Source organism: Dreissena polymorpha, chromosome 1 (genome assembly GCF_020536995.1).
Source record: "Dreissena polymorpha isolate Duluth1 chromosome 1, UMN_Dpol_1.0, whole genome shotgun sequence".
Classification (NCBI taxonomy): Eukaryota; Metazoa; Mollusca; class Bivalvia; order Myida; family Dreissenidae; genus Dreissena; species Dreissena polymorpha.
In genome coordinates, this window is record NC_068355.1 from 74776746 (window position 1) to 74803092 (window position 26347).

At 36.2% G+C, this 26347-nt stretch overlaps 1 protein-coding gene across 1 annotated transcript; it reads left to right on the top strand.

Moving 5' to 3' along the window:
• Window positions 1-704: 704 nt before the first annotated feature.
• On the top strand, window positions 705-13123 carry LOC127866430 (uncharacterized). The gene is made up of 4 exons (XM_052406952.1): window positions 705-860; window positions 1817-1961; window positions 12126-12266; window positions 12696-13123. Exons 1-4 carry the CDS (start codon window positions 767-769, stop codon window positions 12868-12870), a joined length of 555 nt encoding a protein of 184 aa, XP_052262912.1. The 5' UTR covers window positions 705-766; the 3' UTR covers window positions 12871-13123.
• The last annotated feature ends 13224 nt before the right edge of the window (window positions 13124-26347 follow it).

The window sequence follows — 26347 nt, forward strand, 5'->3', positions numbered from 1 at the left end:
GACAATAAGTTCTAAGAGAGAATGATGGCTGCATTTAAGTTGAAGATACAATATCACGTTATTATTAGTATTGTATATGACATACATCTTTCATCGTGTGTTACATTAAGGACTTATAAATACTTATCTGACTTTACGAGCCACCCCAACCTCGGTTTAAACAAGGGTAGTGGGCAGTTAGCGGAATAAGTACTAGTACTAAACCCATGCAATGGCGCATCATGACGTATATACAAACGCTTATTTAGCAATTCTATTATACCATTCATGATAGTTTGGCATCAGATGTTTTCGAGTATAGATACCATTTAAGGTTTACAACCCCACGTGTCTGACATCAGATTTGCTGGATTATAGATAACATGCAAATTAAATACCTCTATGTTCATCAATATGTCATCACATGTATGTTAGATAAGACTTATTTAACAATAAGGTCGGCATCGAATCTTCCGCGAAATTACAAATATATGCGACTGTGTAACGCACATATCACATGTTTTGCAAATAGAAAATCTGATGTCTCTATAAAACGTGCAATTTTATAGATATAACTATACTCTGGTGGTACGGGACACATATCAGATTACGCTGCGACACAATCCGGGTACAGAAGCTGACAGAAGTCAATATTTTGGATCGATTGTTCGTTAATGGCTTTTGGTGCCAATACTCTCGGCCATTCACAAAGCAAAATCTGGCAAATAACGATCTAGACATTGATTAAAACACTTCAAATATTTATTATTAAACCAGTCAGTTCAATATGAATCGCCGGCGACACAACTGTACTTACGTTGTGGATAAAGCGCAATGGGCTGTTGTTTTATGTGTGATATGCGCCATAGGCTTAACTACAGGTAAATGACATAATATATGAATATGTCCACTTTATTAACAAATCAAGTTAAGCATTACATGTTAAAATCATTTGTTGTTTTCAGAGATGTGAATGTTGTTGAAGGTCTTAATGAATTTCGTGCAGAAAATGTATCTAAATGTACCAATTTATGTTAAATGGTATTATGAGCAGTAGTGTTAAGAGTAGTGGGTACTAGCAATAACAGCGGTAGTGGTAGTAGTTGAACTACATGTATTTAAAAATAAATCATGAATCGATGACAATTTGGTTGAAAATGTCTTTTTTGCCAAACGTGTGAACAAGTTCTGTTCAAAGACGACAAAGCATTATTTCATAAGGACAGTTTTTTACTGAGCGTCTGTAAATTTAAAATACGGTATTTCGACATGATAGATGATATACAGTTGTATTGCATGCATCATTTCTGAATTGAAAGCAAAGCTTTTAATAAAACCCTTATGCCGGTTATTCACAATGTTCGACGATAACTTGCCGATTAGTTTTCGACGACATGTTGCTAACCTGGTATGAAACGACAACATGTTGCTAACCTGGTATGATACGAAGCTGAGCGTCCATTACAGCGACGAATGTTTTCAACTTATTTGATGCTGTTTGATTAGATTTCAGCGAAGAAAGGAACATCGTACGAAGACTAGCATGAGCGAATAGGCTGAAATCATATGAATGAAATGCTGAGCCCTATTCAAATACTAGTCTCTTAGAACTGTGTTTTGCGCGATATGTTACGTTTGCAAATCATTTCCGGATAGGGAGTGAGGGAACGTGTTTGACTGCGTGAGTACCAGACTCATCTGACCTTTTTTCTCACTGTATTTCAGCACAAGAGGGTACGAAGTGTTACAGGAACGAGGCGGTTGGTGACAGAGAAGGGAATGTGTACTACGGCGTGAATACCAGACTCATCTGTCTTGTTTTCTCATTGTATTTCAGCACAAGAGGGTACGAAGTGTTACAGGAACGAGGCGGTAGGTGACAGAGAAGGGAACGTGTACTACTGTGCTGATCAGACGAAGACGGAATGCTGTGAGGAGGACGCAGCTTTCACCTGCTGTGAGCCCACGTCCAAGAAGACCCTGTAAGTCTAACTTTTGGATGTTGTCCGTGAACAATTTTTGGCTGTCCGTTTAATGCAGTGTATAAAAAAGAAATAGCAGGACTTAAAGTTCGCCTTCAAGGTCAGGGCCATCATTCTCGAGTCTAAAAAGTAAATTATAAATGAATGCTCACGCACACCCCAGTTGCTCACATAATATAGACGCAGAAAGACATCATACTATTAGAAATGTACCCCCAACCGCTACCGCACACGTATATTCTAATAATGTTTCTTACAACTTATTGTTGTAAACCTAAAATAAAGGACGCACATGCGTTAAAGGGGCCTTTTCACGGTTCGGTAAATTGATAAAATTAAAAAACATGTTTCAGAAACGCACATTTTCGTTGCACTTATGATATTTGTGAGGAAACAGTAATACTGAGCATTTACCATGCTCTAAAATATCCATTATATGCATCTTTTGACGCTTTATAAACCTGAAAATTATAAAGCTTTGCAACGCGAAACGATTGAATAATTTGGAGAGTTCTGTTGTTGTCGTTTTATTTTGTGATACTACGAGGATTGCTTATATAAAGTATTAAATACATCACTCATTGTGTGAGTACGGATGGCCGAGTGGTCTAGGCGATAGACATTTACTCCATGGGTAAGTGGTTCGAGCCCAGTTGAGGGTTATTTTATTTCTTTGAATAATATTGTTCTTGTTTATCTACTGAAGCTTTTTAGATCCAATGTTGAAATTTATCAATATAAAGCATTTAATGACAAAATTCAATTCATGCCAAAATCTGTGAAAAGACCCATGTAAGCTCTGTTTCCCAGAACGCGGCTCAAAGAGCTACGAGTAGCACGATACAAAGCTGTTTACGGACAGTATGAACATTATTTTATTATTATTATGAAGATGAAATAAGAAATGACTCTGATCTGCTCCTATTTGTGACTGCTATTGAGTGTTTTTATGTGTGGTTGTACAACGTTTATTATATTATTTGCCTCTAAAAACTAACCATTATCATATTGGATGACGATCAATTTATGTAAGACACACCGGTATATAATTGCAGTTTAATTCATTGAATAAGCACACAATACACTGATTGTAGTTGTATCTCATTATCAATTGTTGTAAAACGCCAACTGCATTCGACTGATACAAAGTCAAATTCGATAAAAACAAAATGTGCAAGTATACATAAATATATTGAATCTTGTCAATATGGCTATAGTCTAAAACAGGTACAAATGAACGATTAGGAAAAGTTTGCATTATCATTAAGAAGCATGAATATCTCTTATTTAAAAAACAAACAATTGTACATGCGCGTAGAAAAATGGACAAGTATGGAAAAATATATGGTCATTTAGCAGCTTGATTATACTAGCGGATACACTTTATCATCCGTATTAAAACAGCGATCAACGATAAGTTCGCCGTGGCGTAATAGATATGGTGTCCGCCTAGAGATCGGGAGGTCACGGGTTCGATTCCCACTCGGGGAGCGTTACATTGATATTCCCAAAAGACACTGGTTAAAGGCCCAGGTAACGGACTCAAGAGCGTTCATAATATGTCTTGTTCTGATAAAACTGGGCTTAATTCATGTGCGTAAAGTGTCGTCCCAGATTAGCCTGTGCAGTACGCACAGGCTAATCAGGGACGACACTTTTCGCTTAAACTTGATTTTCGGTAAGAAGGGACTTCCTTCAAACTAAAAATACCATAAAAGCGGAAAGTGTCCTCCCTGATTAGCCTGTGCGGACTGCACAGGCTAATCAGGAACGACACTTTACACATGAATTAAGCCCAGTTTTCTCAGAACAAGAGACATATAAGCCTGAGGCTGTGGATGCAATCGAGCTAATATAAATGTGTTTAAACTAAACAACGATCAATAGTTCCGGAAAGAAATTATATGAATTTGCGTTGGATCAATTTTCATCGTGAGTTATTATAAAACATTGTGCCTTTTGAAAGGTCGATAGATGGTTGTGGAATATTGAGCTCTTTAAGCGCTGACATGTACCAGAAACCACAACAAAAGTCTAATCGTAAAACATATGAACGGCGTTCTGGAAAGAACTGCTTAATGAATGAGCGTCAAGTGTTACCCGGATTTGCCTGCGAAGTTCTCACAGGCATATCAGGGACGACACTTCCCGTTTTTATGAAATTTTTCGTTTAAAAGAGGTCTTTCTAAATAGAAAATCAGTATCGAAGAGGGGTGCTGTCGCTGATTAGCCTGTGCAAAGAAGTAGGCTCGTATCCACGCGACACTAAGTTTGATTTTTTACATGACATTTTAAAACCGTTTAAAGACTCTGTTCAAATACGCTACATAAAACGTTTCTTTCTTAAATATAACCGAACGCAATGCAAACAAAATAAATTGATAATTGATAATCAATATAAAAATAATATTGATTACGCGATGTCGTGGGATGCATCTGGAGTAAATCGAGTAAATAATCGATACTCACACAACGTGCCGTAAATATTCCATCTGCAACGAGTGCATTCCAACATAATATTTTGTGTTGCTTAAAAGAAAATGTTTCAAAGTGCTGAAGGCAAAACAGTTGTTCGCTATTGCATTACCCTACACGCAATTCTTTTTTTCAAAATAAACATATCGCTGTTTATATATCAAGTTAAAAAGCATAGACAACACATTTACATTTATTGACTGTGTTTCCAAACGCAAATGTCGAGATGTGGAAGCACTTTTTAGCATTCTATTGATGTAATAGAGATATCTTGGACTAAATAACAACATGTCCCTTTTACTACTTTCTGAAAGCATATGAAATTACAATCGTATTCTAAAAACCAGTTAACATAAAATGAAACTTTTTCCAATGACAATTTAATGAAAATCGTTGGAATATGAAATACCAAATACACTACACTACATATGTTAATTCGTCATAGACATTGTCTTTACATTTATTTGTACAATACCATACATCAAGTGTTACCCAAGAAGAGTACACGGTGTCAACCAGTCTCTGACCTTACCTTAACATCGGTATAGAACACTAATGCGCGTTTGATTTTAGTGCTTGTTTTTCATACTTGGTTTTTAGTGATTATAAAGTAGAAATCGGTGCATTGATAATTTTTAATTGGTCATTGTTTATAGTAAAGTTATTAACAATTAAATATTAAACGTTTTCTCAATTGACAGCAAAGTACTCTGGAATCCAGCAAATGTTATCAACATACGTTACGATAACTCTTACATAAACAAAGCACCAAGGAGAAATCGCCGCAACCTATTTAAAACCTTAGAACATACCCCAGACATATCGGTTTTCACCAGAGATCAGTCAAACGCTATAATCGAGGTTACGCAACAGACGCGCGATAGTTTATTAGACATTATATTGTGTATTGTATTTTTCCTGATCTATTAATAGTCTTAGATTTCGAATGATCTTTGCTTCGCGAATATCTCACATGACATGACGTAGCACATAGTTTACTACTGTAATCATTCAGAAATATCCTCTACCGCGAGACATACAATTCAAAAAATGTTATTGACTGAAATTTATGTATAAATTTGTGAATGAATGTTAATGGTTAAGCGCAAGACAATTTTATGTTTACGGTAGTAACCTTTGTTGTTCGTAAGCGAACTACTACAAGCATAAGCGCCGAAGGCATTGAAGGTCCATTGGCAAGAAATAAAGGAGTTTCTGCTAAATTTAATGTTAAAGAAACAGTTGACTTAATGCAAATCTGAACGGCTATGAAAAATAAGCGTTTTTTTTTCATACAAAAAATCACATAAATGAAACAAGAAGTTTTAAAATATTGCAAACCATCATGTATCAATCGGAAAATCAGAAAACTGTATCAAGGGAGCTTGGGATTTTGCAGCAAGTTTATACCTGGATGTTAATGTTATTTCTGATAAAAAATACGCTCTTCTCTACTCGTGCACTTTATTATCCGGCAGCGTTTTGTTGACAAGCCCATGAAAGTGCAGAGTTGAAATATCCGTGTACCTTTGATGTTTTTTTGCACCACGCCGCGTCCGGCTTGTTGATAGGTGCGTATGGATTTCTTGAAAGATGTGGTGAATTAGCGGGCAGTCTTGCGAAACCGCTTCCGATGACACAAAAGGCCTCATAAAACCTACCCGGAGAAAGAACGGAGTGTCCGCGTATTTCACGGCCGTTAATCGCAGGCGCCACCCCTTTTTTGAGATGCATTAAAAAATGAGCCAATCCAACTTCCGAGGTGGCGCTCAGGCCCGGATGTTTGAAATTTCATGGACAATTTTACAGGGTGATTAGATTTTATATGTTTTTTTCAACATAATTCGCATTATTTTTAAAATCGGGCAATGAAGTGCGATTCAGCGAAGATTGGTTCGTCCAAAAAGGTACAGACACGTACATTCTCAACCCATTTAAAAACGTGAGAACCTTTATAAGTTGTGGCATGGTGGAGTTTAAAAAAGCATTTCGATGAGTTTTTTCTGTGTGACGAGAACATGTTCACCCAATTAAATCGCTAACGGCATTAGACGATTGTCTACAACATACATTAGATGCTGCATGCAAAAAAATATTGGCTTCTTGCCGACGTAGAAGATGATTTTGCATTTTTGCAAAAGAGATGGAGCCAATGCTTAGGAGGTGGCGCTAATGATAGGAGGTGGCGCCAATGCAAGATGTATCAATTAACAATCATATCGCAATGAAATTATCACATGACATAGATTTGATAGATAAGGTTATTTGTTATATTAAATTTATTTTTCAACGTACATACGAAAGCCCAAATCTACAAAACGTAAACACAATCTATAATAAATAAGATGAAGTTTTTTTTAAATAAATAAGTGATCAACTCAATTAAGAAGTCACCAACATGAATAAAACATAATGCACAATGTATAGCAAAAATTTGTAATACTCAATCAAACCAATAACTTAATGTTCAACATTATCAAAATAATTCATCGACATCAATATTTGTATACAGTAAAATAATTCACGAAATAAGTATAAGATAACACTGCTACTTGTAACTATGATTTGTGGCCGTTAATCCAATTGCGTAATTTACTAAAAGGCCAAGGTCAAAGAATCTTAATTAAGCTCATTTATGTTGTTTTTCCTACCATCAAATCCAAACAATGAGATATCTCGTCTTTGATTGTATGTTTCTGTACATTTTTATATGAATTTATAATCCCTGAAACGCACTACATCGGCCGATTTTTTTTTAATATTGCAAAATGTGTTGAAAAACATATTGCACCTAATCACACAGTAAAATTATCCGTTAAATTTCAAAACATCCGGGCCTGAGCGCCACCTCGAAAGTTGCATTTGCTCATTTACTAATGCATCTCAAAAAAGAGGTGGCGCGCGTGATTAACGGCCGTGTATTTGCCACTCGTCGCAAAGTCTTGCAGAGCAATCATAGCGGCCTTTACGATTTTGTCGTCTACAAGCGGGCCGTTTGCAAGCTGGGAATCATCCAGGAACATCCAACTGATTTTGCCATCCTCGTACCCTTAATTATTCGGTTGATGGTATTTCTCCGTTCACGAAATCGGGTCATCCTTGAATCCAGCGTGGGATATTTTCCCTTGTAGTTTTTCGTCAACGTCGTGAAGTTCCCGCTCAGCTCTCGCCAGTACGCATGAAGGTCGTACTCGTTCGTCGTGTCCGGTCGCCGTAACGTCAGGAAGGACATACGCCTCCGTGCAAATACGGCGATATTTGGAGAGTTTTTCAGAGGATCATCACGTGACGGGACGTCTTTACGCTGACAGCATCCTCAATCCGGTCTCAGATTATAAATCGTTATAAACATGATTTGGTCCAGTTAGCGTTGCGGCGCTTGCTATATCCTCAAGAATAAGCTTTAAGCCAATATATCGTGGCGCGTTCTTGTTATAATGCAATTTAAAACGATTAAAAATTTGAACTACGTACCTTCGTCATGAATAGATAACTACGTCATGTCCACAATACAATAGTGAGCTTCGGTGGCACAGATGTTGCGTATGCTTGTTTTCATTATCCCCATGATTTTAAAAGCGTGGGGATATTATATTCATCTCCGCTGTCTGTCCGTCTGTCCTGGCCACTATCTCCTCATTCACTCTAAGCACTATACCTTTGAAACTGACACACATGGTAGCTATGAGCATCTGTGCGACGGTGCACTATTTGGAATTTTGATCTGACCCCTAGGTCAAAAGTTATGTTGGTAAAATGGAGTAAAATGAGGACGTTTTCATTCAATTTAGTAACAACATGCGACGCACATGCTTCTAGCTTTTGACCCAGGGGTCAGATAAAAATTCCAAATAGTACACCGTCGCACACATGCTCATAGTTACCATGCGTGGACGTTTCAAGATTCTAGTGCAAATAGTGTAGAAGGAGATAGTGTCCGACCACGCCCACCCAAAATTGTGTTTTAACTTCTTCATTTATTCACCAATTGACTTAAAATTAATGCTGAACATCTCTTATGACAACGCGGTTTATTTCGACCATCCATGTCCACATTACCCACCCCAAGGCCATTGATAAAGGTCCAGGCAGCTTTGTTCCCGTCCTCTTTCAAATACATCGAGAGGTCCACGGGTACTACTTCCCCGTGTCCCTAAAATTTTTGTTCGTACCCAAAATTGCTCGTACCCATTTTTTTCGAACCCATTTTTTTCGTAGCCATTTTTTCGTACCCAAATTTTTTTCGCACTTAATTTTTTGGCATACAAATTTCTTTCGTACCTCAATTTTTTCAGACCCAAATTTTTGTTCATACCCCAATTTGTTTAGTACCCAAATTTTGTTTCGTACCCGATTTTTGTTCGTACCCATTTTTTTTTCGTATCCAAATTTGTTTTCGTACCCAATTTTTGTTTCGTACCCAATTTTTTTAGTAGTAACCAATTGTTTTTTCGTACCCAATTTATTTCGTAAAATTGACCATTGGGTTTCCACGGACCTGAATCTTTGAATTGAGATGTCGTCTGGTTTCAATTGTATACGGTGACATCATGATTACAGAGACAGAAACGTTTTGAGAAATAATTTAATTGTGCGAAGAACATGATTAAATGTAATCGTGACGGTGAACTATTTTCTTTCGGAGAATAGCTTTTTATCACGTCACAGAGAAAAACAATATTCGGAATTCCGATTTTAACAGGATACTATTAACCTAAGTTTTTTGCAAGCGAACTACTAAAACTCTTTAATTGTGCGAACTATATAATTAAATGTTATCGTGTCTGTAAACTATTTTTGTCTCGGAGAACAGCTTTTGGTCACGTAACAGAAAAAAAGTATTCGATACTAAAGAATTTTCACAAGACATTGATAACATAAGTTTTTCGAAAGCGAACAACTAAACATCACATTGATTAGTGTTCGATGAATATGGGTTTCGAACTAAAATTCGCACATCGGTCAATACGTCCATATGTTACCGACCTCAGAGAGCGGGGTTAGGGAAGGGATAAAATACAGGAATATAAACTAGTAAGCAAAGAGATATCAATATACTTGCATGTCCCCACTTTATGAGAGTGAAGATGGCATATTAGGTCCGCCATTATCCATGCGCCTTATCGTCCTTCCTTCCGTTATTCGTAATAGTCAGTCCGTCCCTCTTGCGTCGTGATTAACTCAAAACGTATTTGTGTTAGTGGGATTTAACTTTTCAATCATATTAACCAGCGTGTCAAATTTCACACCACTCTATGTGTATTCAGTTTTTTGCCCGCCACTAGTGGAGCTTTGACGACAGCCACATGTTGTGGCATCGTTGTTTTATGGACCCATTTATAGTTTTGATAATGAATAGTTTTGTTGTGTTTTTCTCCGTTCATACATTTTATTTTCTTCGTCAATATGTATGTGGGGGTCGCGGGCATCCCCCTCCACACCGTAAATCAACAATATATATAATAGACCATAATGCATGGTGAACAATATTGCACTGAAAACAAGTGCTTATAACTGCGTAATAAAAACTGTCATAATATCAATACATGTATACAATTGAAAGTAATTAATTTACCTCTTAATTATGCAAATCAAATGCACACTTTACAGTATTGAAAAGTAAAGAAGTGCTCACAGTAACATAATAAGAGTAATACAATTATTGCCCATTAGCAACACGCTACTTGAAAATATAGTGAATTAATACTTATGTTACTATATATAGAAACAAAATTGACTTGAATGCATGTGATTATCGGTCAAAGCATGGTGATAATCACGTTTGGCCCTGCAGGGCCAAATGTTGATAATCGGCCCCGGAGCTAAAGCACGTGACGTTACGGCCAACGCGTTACGCAATGGCAAAATGGCGTCCACATACAGTCAAAGCCAACGGTGATCAATACAATTAACCACAACTCAACGAAAGAATCGAACATTAATGTTAACGACACGTTACACACAGTTTGGATGATACAAATATCGATTGAAACTGAAACTCTTCTGTACATTAGATATATGCCTCTATTTGAGCTTTAACAGGATTCTTCGAACAGCAAGATTTAGAGTTAAAGAAACACGTACCTCGACAACTTAAATCCGATGTTTATAACAATAAAATAACAACGATGTGGTAATCAGTCCTTTTTTGTTATTCAATCAGTTATATAAAATTGATTTTAAATCACACTTTTTTAAACGATTGTATCGAATGCGGGATCGAATGCTAACCACTTTCACCAAAAACACGATTTACGAAATTGAATGACTTGTCGGAGCGCTTACACAAAATTGATTCCTAATAATGCATGACACACACACAATCCGAAATAAGTTTAAGATTCGTTCGATGCTAAAAAATATTTATCCTCCACGACGGAATTGTTGTCCCTAAAATCCAAAAGGTCTAGCTAAAACTATGTTTCGTCACAGAAATTACGTCACATGAGATACGTTGTAAATTGCGTGATCAATTGAATAAAAATTAAAGTACGGAAAGCTGGTTCTGTAATAAATAGTACAGTTAACGGGGATTAAGTATTAAAGACGTTAATACCTCGTTGCTTGAGGGAAAGAAGTGATAATCGGCCCGAAAAGTGAATAATCGCCCCGAATGCCGTAAATTATCAATATATGCATGTTACACTTTGTTAACGATACAGACTTAACAAGACACCCCTATCTTTATTTGAAATTATAATGTTAGATTATAGATTGAAGAAGACATTCATATCCTTTAAAATATTACACTGAATTGAAGATTATTACTTTGCTGCGATAAAAGAAGGTAGTTTTTTTTATATTAATTTTACAATATTATACTAGTTAAATATTTTAGTGAGAATGAATGTAAGAAATAGAGAAACACTTACAAGTGCTTTTCAGTCCTAACATTAACGAGGGTTCAAGTCAGTCAATACCTCAAAACCTAATTGGGATTATAATAGTATGGCTATGGAGATCTGTGTAAAAATATAACATCTATCCAAACCTACTTGCATTATATAGGTATTGCGAACGTAGTAACTAAGTTATTGAAGACATATGGTTTGTTCGCCTAAAACCCCTGCTCTTAATGCGATTGCAGGTTTAAACAATCTTATTTTTGTAAAGCCGCTCGTTCCTGTTAGAGTGATACCCATTCTAAAATATCAAAAAGGTACTTAGCCCATGTACATAATATCGTTAAAACGAAAGACACGCTACCTTCATGTATTTCAAAATGGACGAGAACCTTTGAAACTATTGAATTAAAAGACTTCAGCTTTATTTTTGGAATGCCATTTTCCATAACCAACGATTCATCACTACAATGGTTTTAGTATAAAATAATACATCGAAACATTGGTACAGACTACATTTAAATAAAATATACTATGAAGCATATGCGGAATGTTCTTTACGTCATAATATGCCGGAAACAACGCGCACATTTTTGGGAGAAAACAGGTTGAAAAACCAATTGAAGAACTGGTTGAAGATACAGAATAGTCATTATTATAAACTATTTGCATTTTTCAGTGAAATACAAACACGTTAATGAAATGTTAATGGCGATAGGGAGCTGGCTGCAAAAGCGATTTGAGGAACTTTTTGTTTCGGTACTTAAAAGTGCATTAAGAAGGATTGTGTCCAAAGGTATTTATGTTCGAAATCCTATTATACACAATGCCATTATGTTGATTGCAGACGCGAGCAGCTGATTCTCTGGGGCATCGTTATCGCCGTCGGCATCATCATCGCTCTCGTCTGCTGCTACTTTTGGAGGGACAACGTCTGCTCGAAGTCCGACAACTCCACCAGGGGATGCTGCCACTGCTGCCGACGAACGTATGTGACACAAAACTGCGTATCATTCTGTTTATCTTGGATATCTTTTATTAAAACAAGGTATCAAACTCGTATACCGCCTGCATGATTTGTAAACTGGTCGGGAGTACTGTACAGGTATACCAAGTGTTTGTCCTATTACTACATGAATAATTTCTTGTCATAAAATCACGTGTAAAGATGAACATAACAAAAATAACAGGTTGAATATAAATTAAAACCTATTTAACCTCATTTATTATCACTGCATAAAAAAAAGTAAACTTATAACACGAATTTTATACTTCGTTTCATGTCTGGTTTGCTAAAAGCTGCTAATATAGAAACATTTGTATTAGAAAGGTGAAAAAAATGTTCAATTAAGTACAAGCTTTGATTACAAATAAAATCAGGACTGTACAGTCATAATTAATTGATGAAACAATTCAGTTCCGATGTCGACCGGAAGCATCTGACGCCTGTCCCTCAACCAGGAACCTCGAAGCAAATGCGCTCATTTACGCCGAGCCCCTGGCGTGTCGGCGATCGGATGTCGCGGAACAGCTTCAGCGAGAGCCCGGTGCCGCCGTTCCAGTTCCGATCTCCGACGTATGGGAAATATTGATGAAGTCATAGCGAGAGCCTGAAATGTTTTCTATTACTAAATATTCATGTTCCTTCTAAAGTGACCGCAAGATAATTTACAATTTGGAATGTTTCCTTTCAATAGCTTTTTTTCTTGTTTGTCCGTGTAATGCATTTTAAGTTCAATCACAATTAAATTTATGTGAAGCAAATTTACATAGAGCATACGATAAAACAGTGTTTGGGGTATTCATCCCACAATTAAAAACATTTCTTGTAAAATAAAACTTATTTCAATTAATTGTATGTTTTAATTGTTGGGACTTTAAGTGTGTCGGTGGGTGGGGGTGCGTGCAGCGGGGTGGGGGAGTCACGCGTGCTTCCAGGTGATCACACATGGCACACGCGGACATGTTTGTTCTCATAATCTGATTATTTTCGTTAATAAAATGGCGGGCATTTGAGGGACTAATGGAAGAGCATTAAGGAAATATGAGAAAACGGTTTCGCATTTAATGTAAATCGTTTTAGGGCATTCATAACGCCGTTGTAGGAACATGGTAGCGGGGTTTCAGACCGAACATAACAGAATAGTTTATTTGGACTTAGGCATGAACAGCTATCGTCATATTCATACATATGCAACATGTTTTGTGAGAATGTCTCAAAACATGATTGTGCGACCACTTAATCAGCGCATATTGTCGTGCGACGTTAAATAATTGCAACAAAAACACCAAACTTTACCGATTTTCTTTGTGAAAAATATAAATATTAAATGTTACATAGATAAACATGTTCTCTTGTTTTTAAGCATTTTAAAGTAAACCTGGCTAGTTCTTTTTGAGCTATTTTGAACACATTTGGACGGAATCTATATAACATTGGAATTAATGTATCCTTGCATCAGCAAAAGAAAAACACAGTGGTGCCTTCGATGTTTTTCGGCTTCATAAAACATTTGCGTTGATCACTCGCAATTTTCTGGTGTCTGTTGTCTATAGATATTTTGCGACACGACGAAATTAATTTAGCAATTATGTTTCCCGTTGTTTTTTTTTCAACAGTATCAAAATCTTTCAGCTACTTGTTTTACTGGTTATACAATTATTGAGCGTCATTAATCTAATTTTTGGACTCTTATGTCTCGTCCAAAAACTAAGATTCATAAACATACGACACAATTTATAGTTACGGAAATTTTTTAACATAATGTGAAATTATACCGATCGCATTAACGATCGGTTATTCTGGTGTTTAACGTTATCTGCCAGAGTGTAAGCATGTAATATGCTGAAGTAAGAACTCAAGATTATAAAACTAAAATAAGCTTAGAAAAAAAGATTTATTTTATCGTATTTGAAATGAATTGTACACATATTTAAATACGGCGCAACTAATGTGCCGCCTATTTATCATAAACACGTTTTAAAGAGGGCAAGTTGCTTTTGATTGTTAAGTGGCATAACATTAAAACACGCTTATTTTAAAAAAAAAACACTAGGATTATCTTTCTTGTCATTTCCTGCGATCATATTAATAATGATACAACACATAAATTGTGATACTGCGATCATATTAATAATGATACAACACATAAATTGTGATCTTATTACTTACTTTCTGCGATTATTTGAAATGCAGGATATTTGAGATGACGGGTAAAACAATTGACTATATATAACAGATGTGAATGGCACTTTACTGAAATAACGAACAAGTTACTGTCTTCTGACGTCCGCCAGTTTTAAAGGCTTCATCATGTAAACACCCATTTGTGCTGTGACAGCTGATAAACACACCCACACGTAGAATTCTGTTAAAATCAAAACTGTCCAATTGGGTCTTTCATTAAAGGGAAAATAAGGGGGCACAAAAATTAATAGTCGCAAACAATACTTATTTTGCAACGAATACGGGTCTCCTAAACTTATGTTTTCCGAAAAAGCAGAGTTTTTACGATAATCTGGCACTGGCATTCCAGAAAGGGATGTACTGGTAGCGAACTATGTTTTAGCAAACGGGATAAATTGATCAGTGGTCACAGTTTCATGGTATAGCCATACATCGGTACAACTGGTTACAATAAGAGTACCCTGTTCTTTCGATGACCAATTGTGTTATTTGTGAGTTCAATTTCAAATCTATGCAATAGTGCCACATGTTTAAGAATACAATGTACCGGTGCCAAAGTACATAATTTCAAATTTAATTTTAATGATCATGACATATGCAATTTACTGACTTAAGAATATCGGAATTTAGCGATAATGAATAAGTTGATATGTTTTCATCTTATAGTATTTTAAAAAGTTTACGACGAACGCGCTCAATGTTGTCCGATTTGATAAATCCCCAATGGATGATTCATTTCCGTAACATAAATTTATAGGTACGTGTATTACTACTTTAAGGGTATGCAAAAAATGCATATAGTATTTTGTGGAGGAACTTTGAGCATAATTATACGTTTGCATTTTTCATCTATTATATCCTTATTATATTTTAAAATACAGCTAATCTAATTTGCATTCAACCATTTATTATGACCGTAAAACACATCAGTTTCCATTTGGCAACATTTATGAATAATTAAACCTGAAATGATTTAATTTTGAAAAAAAAAATCATGAGTGCGGAAAAAAACAAATAGATAAGGATGACACGTTTTATATGTGAATGTCGGGAATGCGTGGGTATATTTCATAAACATTACCTGTTCGTTTTTTTTGCAGACTTTATGACAAGCTAGCGTCACCAGAAACACGTTTTAAAATTAGATTTTGTTATAATAGGAGAATATTAACATTCAATTATATACACATTCGGCAAATACGTACTCGGTATATTATTAAATGGGCCCATAGAAAATAATTTCCAAAACAAACTATTTCGTTTGTTTTGAGGGTTGGTTGGCGTGGTGGTATTTTCAATACACGAATCAAGTAATGGATGAATGAATAAGTGAATAAATGATAACAGAATGTCCATAGCATAAATAAATGAATACATATCATCAACCCATACGACGACATTGATGATGTCAATAACAGACGGATTGATATTACTGGCAACTATGTTTAGGGTCCGTTTTTTGCTAAAAGATAAGCAATTGTTGGTTGCTTTCATTGTTCATGTAAACTTTATGGTGAATATGTGACTACACCCGGGATGAAGCACCCGATAGTTTTAAATCGTAGTTAAAGCAACACTCGTGGTTAAAATCGCAGTCGTCGCCGCAAGAAGAAATGTGTTAGTTATAATGCAAGCATGTACAATTTAATGGTAAGCATATTTTAATGATGATGAAAATGATGCTTTGACACATACGTGGTTGCGGGTTGAGCTATTGGTTGCCGCGAGTATTGAATAATGACACGAAGTCTTCATCTGTCCAGGATTATCCGGAAACGTAGTGGAAACTGGACATCGATCTATCAACATATGCATTAACAAGTGCACATGCAAGCAAACAGAACCTAAAGTTTGGAATTATAATGTTAATTATTAAATTTGTTTCCCGCTTATTAAATGATATTGAATTACGTAAAATTTCCTCGTCGCCACTCAACAGATCTTTTTTTCATTTGTAAAAGCAAAATGATGTCGAATGTACATAAAATGATCGATAATTTAACCTGGGATATCAAAAAACAAGTTTCGGTTCAGCATATATCATAAGGTTGTGTCGAGTATCAGGAAGCGAATATGTTTTACGGTGTAACATGCACTGGCCCGAATCAGGTAGATCACTGTAGACGAATTTGATTGTTTGCTGCATGTGCCTAAACTTTTCCTATAAAGATACACCAACATAGTAAATAATTGTATATGTTAATAGTATTTCATTTGTAATTAATTGTTTGTTATTTTTCAAGTGAAATTTAACCAACAGGCCTTTTGCAATTACTTAATATAATAGCGGTTATCGTTAATCGATAACCGATCGTTATTGGAGTGAGGTCTGTCCTGTTCTGTTCTGAAAAATAGTAGGGATAATTTGATCGGGATGACGCTATGTTTACACCGCCTTATGTGAAATAGTAGGGATAATTTGATCGCGATGAAGTTAGGTTTACACCGCCTTGCTACTTCCTTTATACGGAACAGGCGGAAATTGCAAGGTTCGAAAAAAAAACGTTGTATAACTCAAATGTATTGAAAAGTAAAGCTATTTCGGTAAATAAGGCTAAAAAAAAACACTGCTTCCATCATTATGCATAACGTTGTGTAAAATCAGTAATTACAAGTTCAAAGAGACCTTCACATAATACATGATTCCAGTAGAAGACTTAATACACAGTTTGCCACTGATTAAAGCAATAATGATATTGTCTCCAAATTACTCCAATATTTTTTCTTCATATAAACAGAACTGTACGAGTCATTTCCACATTTTTCACTCATAATGTTCACCAGTACGACAACATTTAATTTTCATTATTTTCATGGCTTTCTAAGTATTTCATTGTATCTAAAACTGCCTCTAAACTTGCATTATTTGATGGCCTGTCTCTACCCTTCTTATTGACTCCACTATTATGTCTGTATTTTTCAGGAATGTTCTAAAGTGTTCTAAAATTACTGTTACAGCTTTGGTGATAACGCGCCTCTGAAGCTGGAAGATCGTTGACGACTTCGATTCTACCAAGAATATCAGTTGCCCAATCATCATTTCTTTTTTTGCACAGAGCCTTAATTGATGCTTGAAAGTCGAATGTTTCTACTCTGTGTACAATATCACATTCTTCATCAAGTTAATTTTCATTCTGATTTTCTATTTTTGTTTCACATAATACGCATTTGTATACGTAAATAAATCTACTTCTAGCTATCTTTCTTGTTTTAGGGATTCTTACTGCTTCGTCGTTGGCGTCTTCTTGTTTCCTCTTCCTGCTACATTTGTACATTATGTGATCACTATGTATTAACCTCATCCATGTGACATTATCACCAAAATATGTTGTATTTCATTCCTTTTAAATTGATATTTCTTCGAAATGATGTATGTTTTGTATTTAAGCAAACGCATGCTGTTATTGCATATGTATGTTTTTGGTGATGAGCTGTTTATATGCGACTCTAATTAACTATTGTTACTTGAATAATACTTACTTCTTTTTTATGGTTATAAACTGTATGTTTATTAAATAACCATTGCTGTAATGTTTTTCTAAAACGTCATTGTTTAAATGAAATGTTGTTAGTGTGTAAAATTCACGTTGTCACTTTGTAAGCTATTTCTTGTGTTATAGACGATGTACCATGTACCAGTCTGAAATAAACTATCTATCTATCTATCTTAAGAAAGACAGACATACAGACAGACAGACAGACAGTTTATTTTGACTTGTACATCGTCAACAACACATTATGAAAACAGTACAATGTCAATTGTGAAAGGTACAAAGTTTTACACATATTTAAAAATTATTTACTCAGCTAACAAAATGATTTAAATATCAAAACAACAAAGACAGAAAAAAAGAACAAATGAAAAGTGAAAAGAGGATGAACATTTAAAGCATTATTGCGTTAATTATAGATGTTCGAACTTTTAAGGGATTCTTTTACAAAAAGACATATTTTTATGAGTTCTATTTTATTATTAGATTGCAGTAATCTTAAATATTTATACATAGATGGCCTTTTGTAATAACATGTTTTTATGTATTTTTTCTAATGTTTCTAAACGCCGGGCAAATGCAAATAAAATGAAATTCATCTTCAATATCAGTCGAATTGCAACACAAGCAGTAACGCTGATTTCTAGCAACGTCTCTTGCATAACGACCGGTTTGAATATGTAGAACAGAACAGAACAGAACAGAACAGAATAGTTTATTTTTGACTTAAGCATGTGAAGCTCATCGTCATTAACATACATATAAATAACAGCATGCGTTGAAGTACACACAAAAACACACATCATTTTAAAGAATAAATACTCTAAAAAACACGAAATAAACATAGTTCGTGAACATATTTCGTGAGAATGGTACATGGATGGGTTTAATACACAGTGGTCACACAATGTTATGCATATAGGTTTACAACTATAGGTATAATTACATATTTCTGACCTTATTTTTTTTGTAAAAATGTATTTCTATTTAACACTACATATATATGACATTTTCTCTTATTTTAAAGCATGTTAAACAATACATGGCTAGCTTTCTTAATACAGTTTTGTTTGAGCTATTAAGTAGTTTAATAAACTTGAACATATTTGGCCGGATTCTATAATAGTTCGGAATTAATGCATTCCTAACATCATTATAATAAGGACATTTAAGAACAAAGTGAAATTCATCCTCGATGTCATTAAGGTTACATAATATACATTTGCGTTGATCTCTGTCAATATTCTGGTGTCTGCCCGTTTCTATGGATGATTTGTGAGAGGACAAACGTAATTTTGCAATAATGTTCCTATGTTTTTTGTTGTCAACAATATCAAGATACGATGATCTTTCAAAAACCGGTTTGAGTTCCTTATACAGGATCAGTGAGCTACACGACGTCACACTGACATCCCAGTTGGTAATATACTGGTCTCGTAATCTGTTTTTGAATAACGGGATAAAGTGATCATTGTTAACAGATTCGGGGAATAGCCATACATCGGTGAAACCGGTTTGGTTAAGAATGTCCCGTATTTTCGATGACCAATTGTTAGCATTATTTTTACGTTCAATTTCTAATCTTTGTAAAACTACAACTTGTTTAAGAATACAATTTCCCTGTTTCACAGTATGTAATTTCAAAAAAGATGTAACCATCCTGACATATCTGTCGATATGCAAGGGAAATCGACCAACTTCGGCATATAGCGATAGTGATTGTGTTGACATTTTTACGTTCAATAGTCTTTTACAAAATTTACGGTGAACGCGTTCAATATTTTCCGCTTTGATGGATCCCCAAACTTCGCAGTTATAGTTTAAAATGGATGATACATATGCGTCAAATAAATTAAACATGATATTTATGGGTACGTTCATATCTTTCGTTAGGTTGAACAAAGAATGCATCGCTTTTAATGCTTTGCCATAAAGGGTATTTGTTGCGGGCACGAACGATCCGCCACTTGACATCACAATTCCAAGGTAATTAAAATTATTCACAATTTCTAGTTCTTGACCTTTATAAGTCCATTTGAATGCTTTACTGATTGAACCCCCTTTTCGGAATACCATGACCTTTGTTTTTTCAATGTTAACTGTTAAATTCCATTTATCGCAGTAGGCTTCTAAATTGTATAATGACTCTTGAAGACCCTCTTATGTTTCAGAAAATAAAACCGCGTCGTCTGCGAATAGTAAGAGATAGTTAGATATTTGTTCTAATGTCATGCCGGCGTTTATTCCATTCTGCAGACTTAATTCGATGTCATTAATAAAGAGTGAAAACAATATGGGCGAGGTTATCTCCCCCTGAAATAGACCAACGTTACTATTGAATATGTCTGACAGTGAACCCATGTGTTCAACCTGTAATTTGACTTCATTGTACATGGATCGAATAAGGGTCAAGAGATTACCGTCGATGCCCATATTAATCATTTTACTCCATAATTGACCGCGATTGATGACGTCATATGCTTTCCGGTAGTCAATATAGCAACAAAATAGTTTTTCTTTATTCTGCAACTGTCTTTCTATGAGGGCATTAAGAATAAATATTGCATCTACTGTGCTACAGTTTGGTTTAAAGCCGAATTGCGCATCCGTTAAAATTTCATTAGTTTCCGCCCATTGTTTAAGACGTTCATTAAGTATACTTGTAAACAGCTTGGCAAAACAACTAAATAACCAGGGGGGCACGCGTATACGGGAGCTGACCGCGTTTCAGTGAGAAAGTTGTTGCAAAACTTCAAAGATGGCGTCGTTTGTTGGATTTTCTTAAAGGAAGGGATGATATTTTCACCCGGTAAGCCCCTTTGTATTTATAATTATTTTAAATGAATACGCCCTTTCGGCTCTCCGGTGTGTGTGCTTCCCTCGGTGTTTTGTTTCAAAATCGTAGACGTCGGGATAAAAAAGTTATTGAAGGAAAACCGTCCACAAATCTGTTGTCTACTTACGGGACGTTCGAGAAATTGGATGTACAAATACCATTTTTTCTTGTAATACACAGTATTGACACACGTGAACAGTAAAATATAAATAAAATCATGATTATTTCATTTTACCGACGCCGTTTTATCACTGATAATTAATTTATTGGCAAACATTATTGGTTTAACCCCCTTATTTGGAACTGACTTCCTTTTAAGCACATTTTGGGACCTGACTTCCAAATGACAAACAGCTCTTTCATATGTAAAAGAGCTTGACATGATATACCTACCCATCTTAAATAAAGTGTATATGTGTACTTCAATATTATAGTTTTATAGCATGTTACGTGGTGCAATATAAGTGTTTTCTTAATCACGTTACTTACTGTAGAATTATAATAATGCTGTTCGAAAAACCTGCCGACCAATTGAATCAATTCACCTATTTTCAAGAAGATGGGTTGTGTGGTGGCTGATGTACGAGGTAATAGAACGTTTATCTTTCAGTAATATTATAATTAATTCCATGTATTTTATGACGTGTCGACCTTATTCTGCCATGAACTTTGTTTAACCATTCTTTGACTGTCTTTTCAGATGATGCAGGTTAAAGGGCGAAAATAAGTGCATCTTTCGTTGCAGTATATGTAATCAGGAATTTTACATCAGGGGAGGATTGAGATATCATGCCCCATTCATGGACCACATGAGTTTAAATGTAGGATATGCAAGAAAGAATCCTTCAACAGAGCCGGACTAAAACAGCAAATAAAAAACACGAACATAACAAAACATGTACAGCTGATGTTTGTAGTGTTTTTGTTTTATTTATAAAGTCTACATAGACACGTCTGACATATGTTGCCGAATGGGCGTTTAGGGTTCTTTCTTCGAACAACACGTTTGGGTTTCTAAATATATTATATTTATGATTTAATATCATAAACATACAGGTTGACAGCATGAATGATATGCAAAGAATGAACTTCTTATAATAAGTATACATTTCAATTATATATATATAATGATGTGTTCCGACGGTAAGATACTAACTGAATTAATACACAAATACAACTATTAAAACAAAATAATTACAATAATACAACCGACCGACATGAATATAAAAGATGTATAAAATGCATATTTACCTAAATATATTATATTTATGATTTAATATCATAAACATACAGGTTGACAGCATGAATGATATGCAAAGAATGACATTCGAAATAGTCATTCATGCACACGGATGTGGTTGAGTGAATAAACTCATGCTTGACAAGCCAATTAACGTATTAAAATGTTAGTAAAAACAGTTCACCTTTCTACCCAGTCTCTACATACTGAAAACTAATCAACTACTACAAAAGAACGCTACTAATCCTATTTACAGTTAAAATCTACTCTGTCCAACCATTGAACAATCAGAGCAATGTTTCCTTTAAAAAATAATTTACTTCAATATCATTCAGGATAAATATATTTATGAACTAAATATATTTACAACAATGAAATACGTCTACAACACATTTCCCCTCTCTAAGAAAATGTCGTCCTCGACATTATTAAAATTCAAACATCGCTTGTAAAGCGAGGTTTGATTAATCTCGTGATCAAAATATCTATGAAAGCATCGTTGTTAAAAAATAATGACAACCACAATATTAACGTTTTCGTTTGCAACTGTTTATTTTCAATTTGAAAACAATGACAAATAAAAACATAATACACTAATTTGTATTTAAATACTCAGAAGTGAATGTTAACAGCTGTGTATCTTTCCAATACAAATCCACACATGTTAAATTTATGCTGTCACTGTACTTAATCATTATTGCAAATACATAACAACACCAATCACAATTTATACTCCCCGGATGTAAACCAAGCCGGCCGACGGGTCTGACGTTGGCTGCAGCGCCGTGGTATCTCCTTCCGTTTGGAGCGTCGTGTATCTGTTTCAACTTCCGACTGATGGCTGTCGGAACTCGTGTTCTCTGCGCGTTCATCCACGTCCGTGGATGACTCGTCGGAAACCTCAGGCGACGAAACACGCTGCACTTCCTGTATCGGTAAGAAGGAACACGGCAGCAGATGATTCCGGTGGACGGTTTTAATGCCCACATCGCCGTTTTCCTTTTGAATGCGAAATACGGGAAAACTTAAATTGGGCTGATCTAAAATAACGTAAACGTCAGAAGACCATATATCACTCAGCTTGTTTTCCCTTTATTCCGTTATTCCGAAGTAGACACCTGTCACCCGGAAGTAATTTCGCCTCCTGTACCCTTATGTCGTAACGTTGTTTAGCCTTATCAGCATTTTCTAGAGCGCGTCGGTTGGCATATTTGTATGCGTTGGCTAAATGTAGCTCAAGTTGTCTCATATATTCTGATGGCGAGGCTCCACCAACACGTTGACCTAGAATGCCCAGTACAACGTCAATGGCGAGCCGTGGTGTTCTGCCAAACATAAGGTGGTAAGGAGAGTATCCCGTAACCTCACATTTGGTTACATTATATGCGTGTACCAAGGCCGAAATTGCTGATTTTCAGTCGGACTTTCGCTCTGACTCTAGTGTTCGCAACATTTTGATGAGAGTTTGATTGAAGCGCTCACATTGGCCATTTCCTTGGGGATGATATGGGGTGGTACGCGTGCGTTTAACACCAGCAATCTTACATAGTCTCTGGATTACTTTTGATAGAAAGTTCTGTCCACGGTCACTGTGTAGTTTTTCGGGGAACCCATAGTGCACGAAGATATTTTCAAATAACACTTTTGCGGTGGTCCGAGCGGTCTGGTTTTTCGTCGGAAAGGCTTGAGCGTACCGCGTAAAATGGTCGGTAATTACCAGTACGTTCTCGTAGCCGCCTTTAGATACTTCCAGTGACAAGTAGACAATGCATAAGAGTTCCATCAGATAGCTTGATTCAATATTGACAAGCCCTGTTGCTATGATCGGCGGGCTTTTACTTCGAAGGCATCTCCCACACCTGCTAACCCACAAAGCAACGTCTTTCGCCATCCCTGGCCAATAAAAGCGTTCTTTAAACAGAGACAGAGTTCTATCACGCCCCTGGTGACCTAAGTCATCGTGTAACGCACGGAAAATTTCTTGTCGAGCTGACTCTGGCAAAACAATCTGATAACTGCGATCTTCTTCTGATGTAGTGCGATGGTATAAAACACCATTGGATATATGTAACTGTTTAAAATGCCGTAAGTACTTTTTCACTGCTTCCGGCTGACATTTATAGTCAACGATGTCGGGAAAACGTCCGCCTTCTACGAACGATTTAACGCGGGAAATAACATCATCCGCATTTTGACCGTGTGCCCAGTCATGCGTGCTTAATGTCTGGCACTTTGTTTGATTGTGTCGTGTGTCTGTGAACGTCGCGGCAATCGGTGTATCGTCAACAACATGTGCCGCGAGAACAGCGCGTATGACATTATTTCCCACCGAAACGGTATCGACATGTGGTTGTCTTGACAACACATCGGCGTCAATATTTGATTTTCCACTTCTGTATTTTATACAGAAATCATAATTTGATAGTGCCGCTTCCCATCGGAGACCACACGCATCCAGTTTTGCGGTAGTTTTTACATATGTTAGGGGGTTATTATCTGTAAGAACTTCAAAGGACACTCCATACAGATAGTCATGGAATTTTTCCGTGACTGACCACTTGAGAGCGAGAAATTCCAGTTTGCTCGAGTGATAATTTTTCTCCGACGGTTATAAACTTCTACTCGCATATGCGACAACCCGTTTTGTATTGTCGTCCTGCATCTGATACAAGACGGCTCCGAGACCATTCAAAGATGCGTCCGTGTGTAAGATGAACGGCTTATTGTAATTGGCATAGGCCAAAACAGGCGTCGTACATAATTTGTCTATGAGCGTTTCAAACGTTTTTTGTTGTTGTTGACCCCAAACAAATGGACGTTTTTTCGATTTGTTTTCGTACCCAGCCAACAGGTCGTTTAATGGTCGAGCTATTGTAGCAAAATTTTCCACAAATTTGCGATAATAGCTCGCAAAGCCTAAGAAACTTCTCACTTCTTTGATGGTGGTTGGTACTTTCCAGTTGCGGATGGCTTCCGTTTTGGATGGGTCAGTTTTGATCCCTTCTCGCTCACCACGTGACCAAGGTAGGTAACTTCCTTTTTCAGGAAGTCACATTTGGATGCCTTTAATTTAAGGTTATGTTCTCTTAGCCGTTCAATTTGACGCTTCAGTAGAAAGACTGACTTATAGTCGTTACCATTGCACCGGTATCAATTAGTGCTTTGGTGCATAAGCCATTACTGCGGTTATATGGAACATAGTGATTTCCACGCCCATGACCTCGAGAACCCCCTCTGTGTCTGGAAGTATCTCTGTTTCTATGGTCTCCGCTTTCTAGGTTTCGCTCGTTTTTAAAGTCATCAACCTTTTTCTCTAAATCCTCTATCTTTCTGATAAGTTGCTTCAGTAACTCATCGCCTTCGTCTTTGGCGTTCAGAGCGCTCTGATGATCTCTACTACACTTCTGCTTCCCTCTGTCCTTTGAGATTTGTATCTCGAATTCTTCTTCTCGTAGCTTAATCTTAAGTTCTTCGTATGTCAATTTACTTTCAAAATGCACTCGGGTCGCATTTTTCAATTCTTCATTCCGTAATCCTCGCCAAAACCGTTTTCGCAACATATCCTTCTTTTCATGTTCGTCTAGCCTTGTCTTTCTCGTAACATGCAGCAACAACTCTTCTATACGCAAACCCCATTCGGATATGGTCTCATTTTGTTCTTGTTCCGCCATAAGAAATTTTGAAAGCATGGTGTCGATACTTACGACGTTTCCAAAATTATCATCAAGTTCGGACATTATTTCTTCTACTGTAGCTTCCGGTTTCATGTGAAGCATTTTGCGTTTAGCTTGGCCCCTCATTGCCTTTCTGAGACTCTGTTTTACTGTGTTTTGAGAATATATCACTTTGACATCGTCAACTTCCAGTTTTAGATCTTCGAACGAGACTTCATTTTTAGGCACTGGTACTGCCCCGGAAAATGCGCTCAAGTTCAATTTCTCGTAAGCGTTATCCTGATAGCTACGTTGCCTATGTAGTACAAAATTGTCGCTATCTTCGAATTCCATACTATGTTTCTCCCTTTCGAGAATTTCTATTCGCCTTTCAATATCAGCTAAATATTTGTTTTCCTCAAGTGGCGTCTTTGTTTGTGGGCTTCCACTTTCTCTTTCTTTTTGACTCAAAAAGCGTTCTCTACAGATCAAATCATCTTCTTTCAACTCTAACTTCCTTTCAATTCTACTTATTCTTTCAAGTAAGGAAGTTTCTTTTTCTCGTAGTCTTAACTCCTGTTCGGCAATCCTGTCAGTTTGTTCGATGCACTTCCGTTTGAATTCAGCTTCTTTTATTTTCAACTCGAATTCCTTTCCCTCAA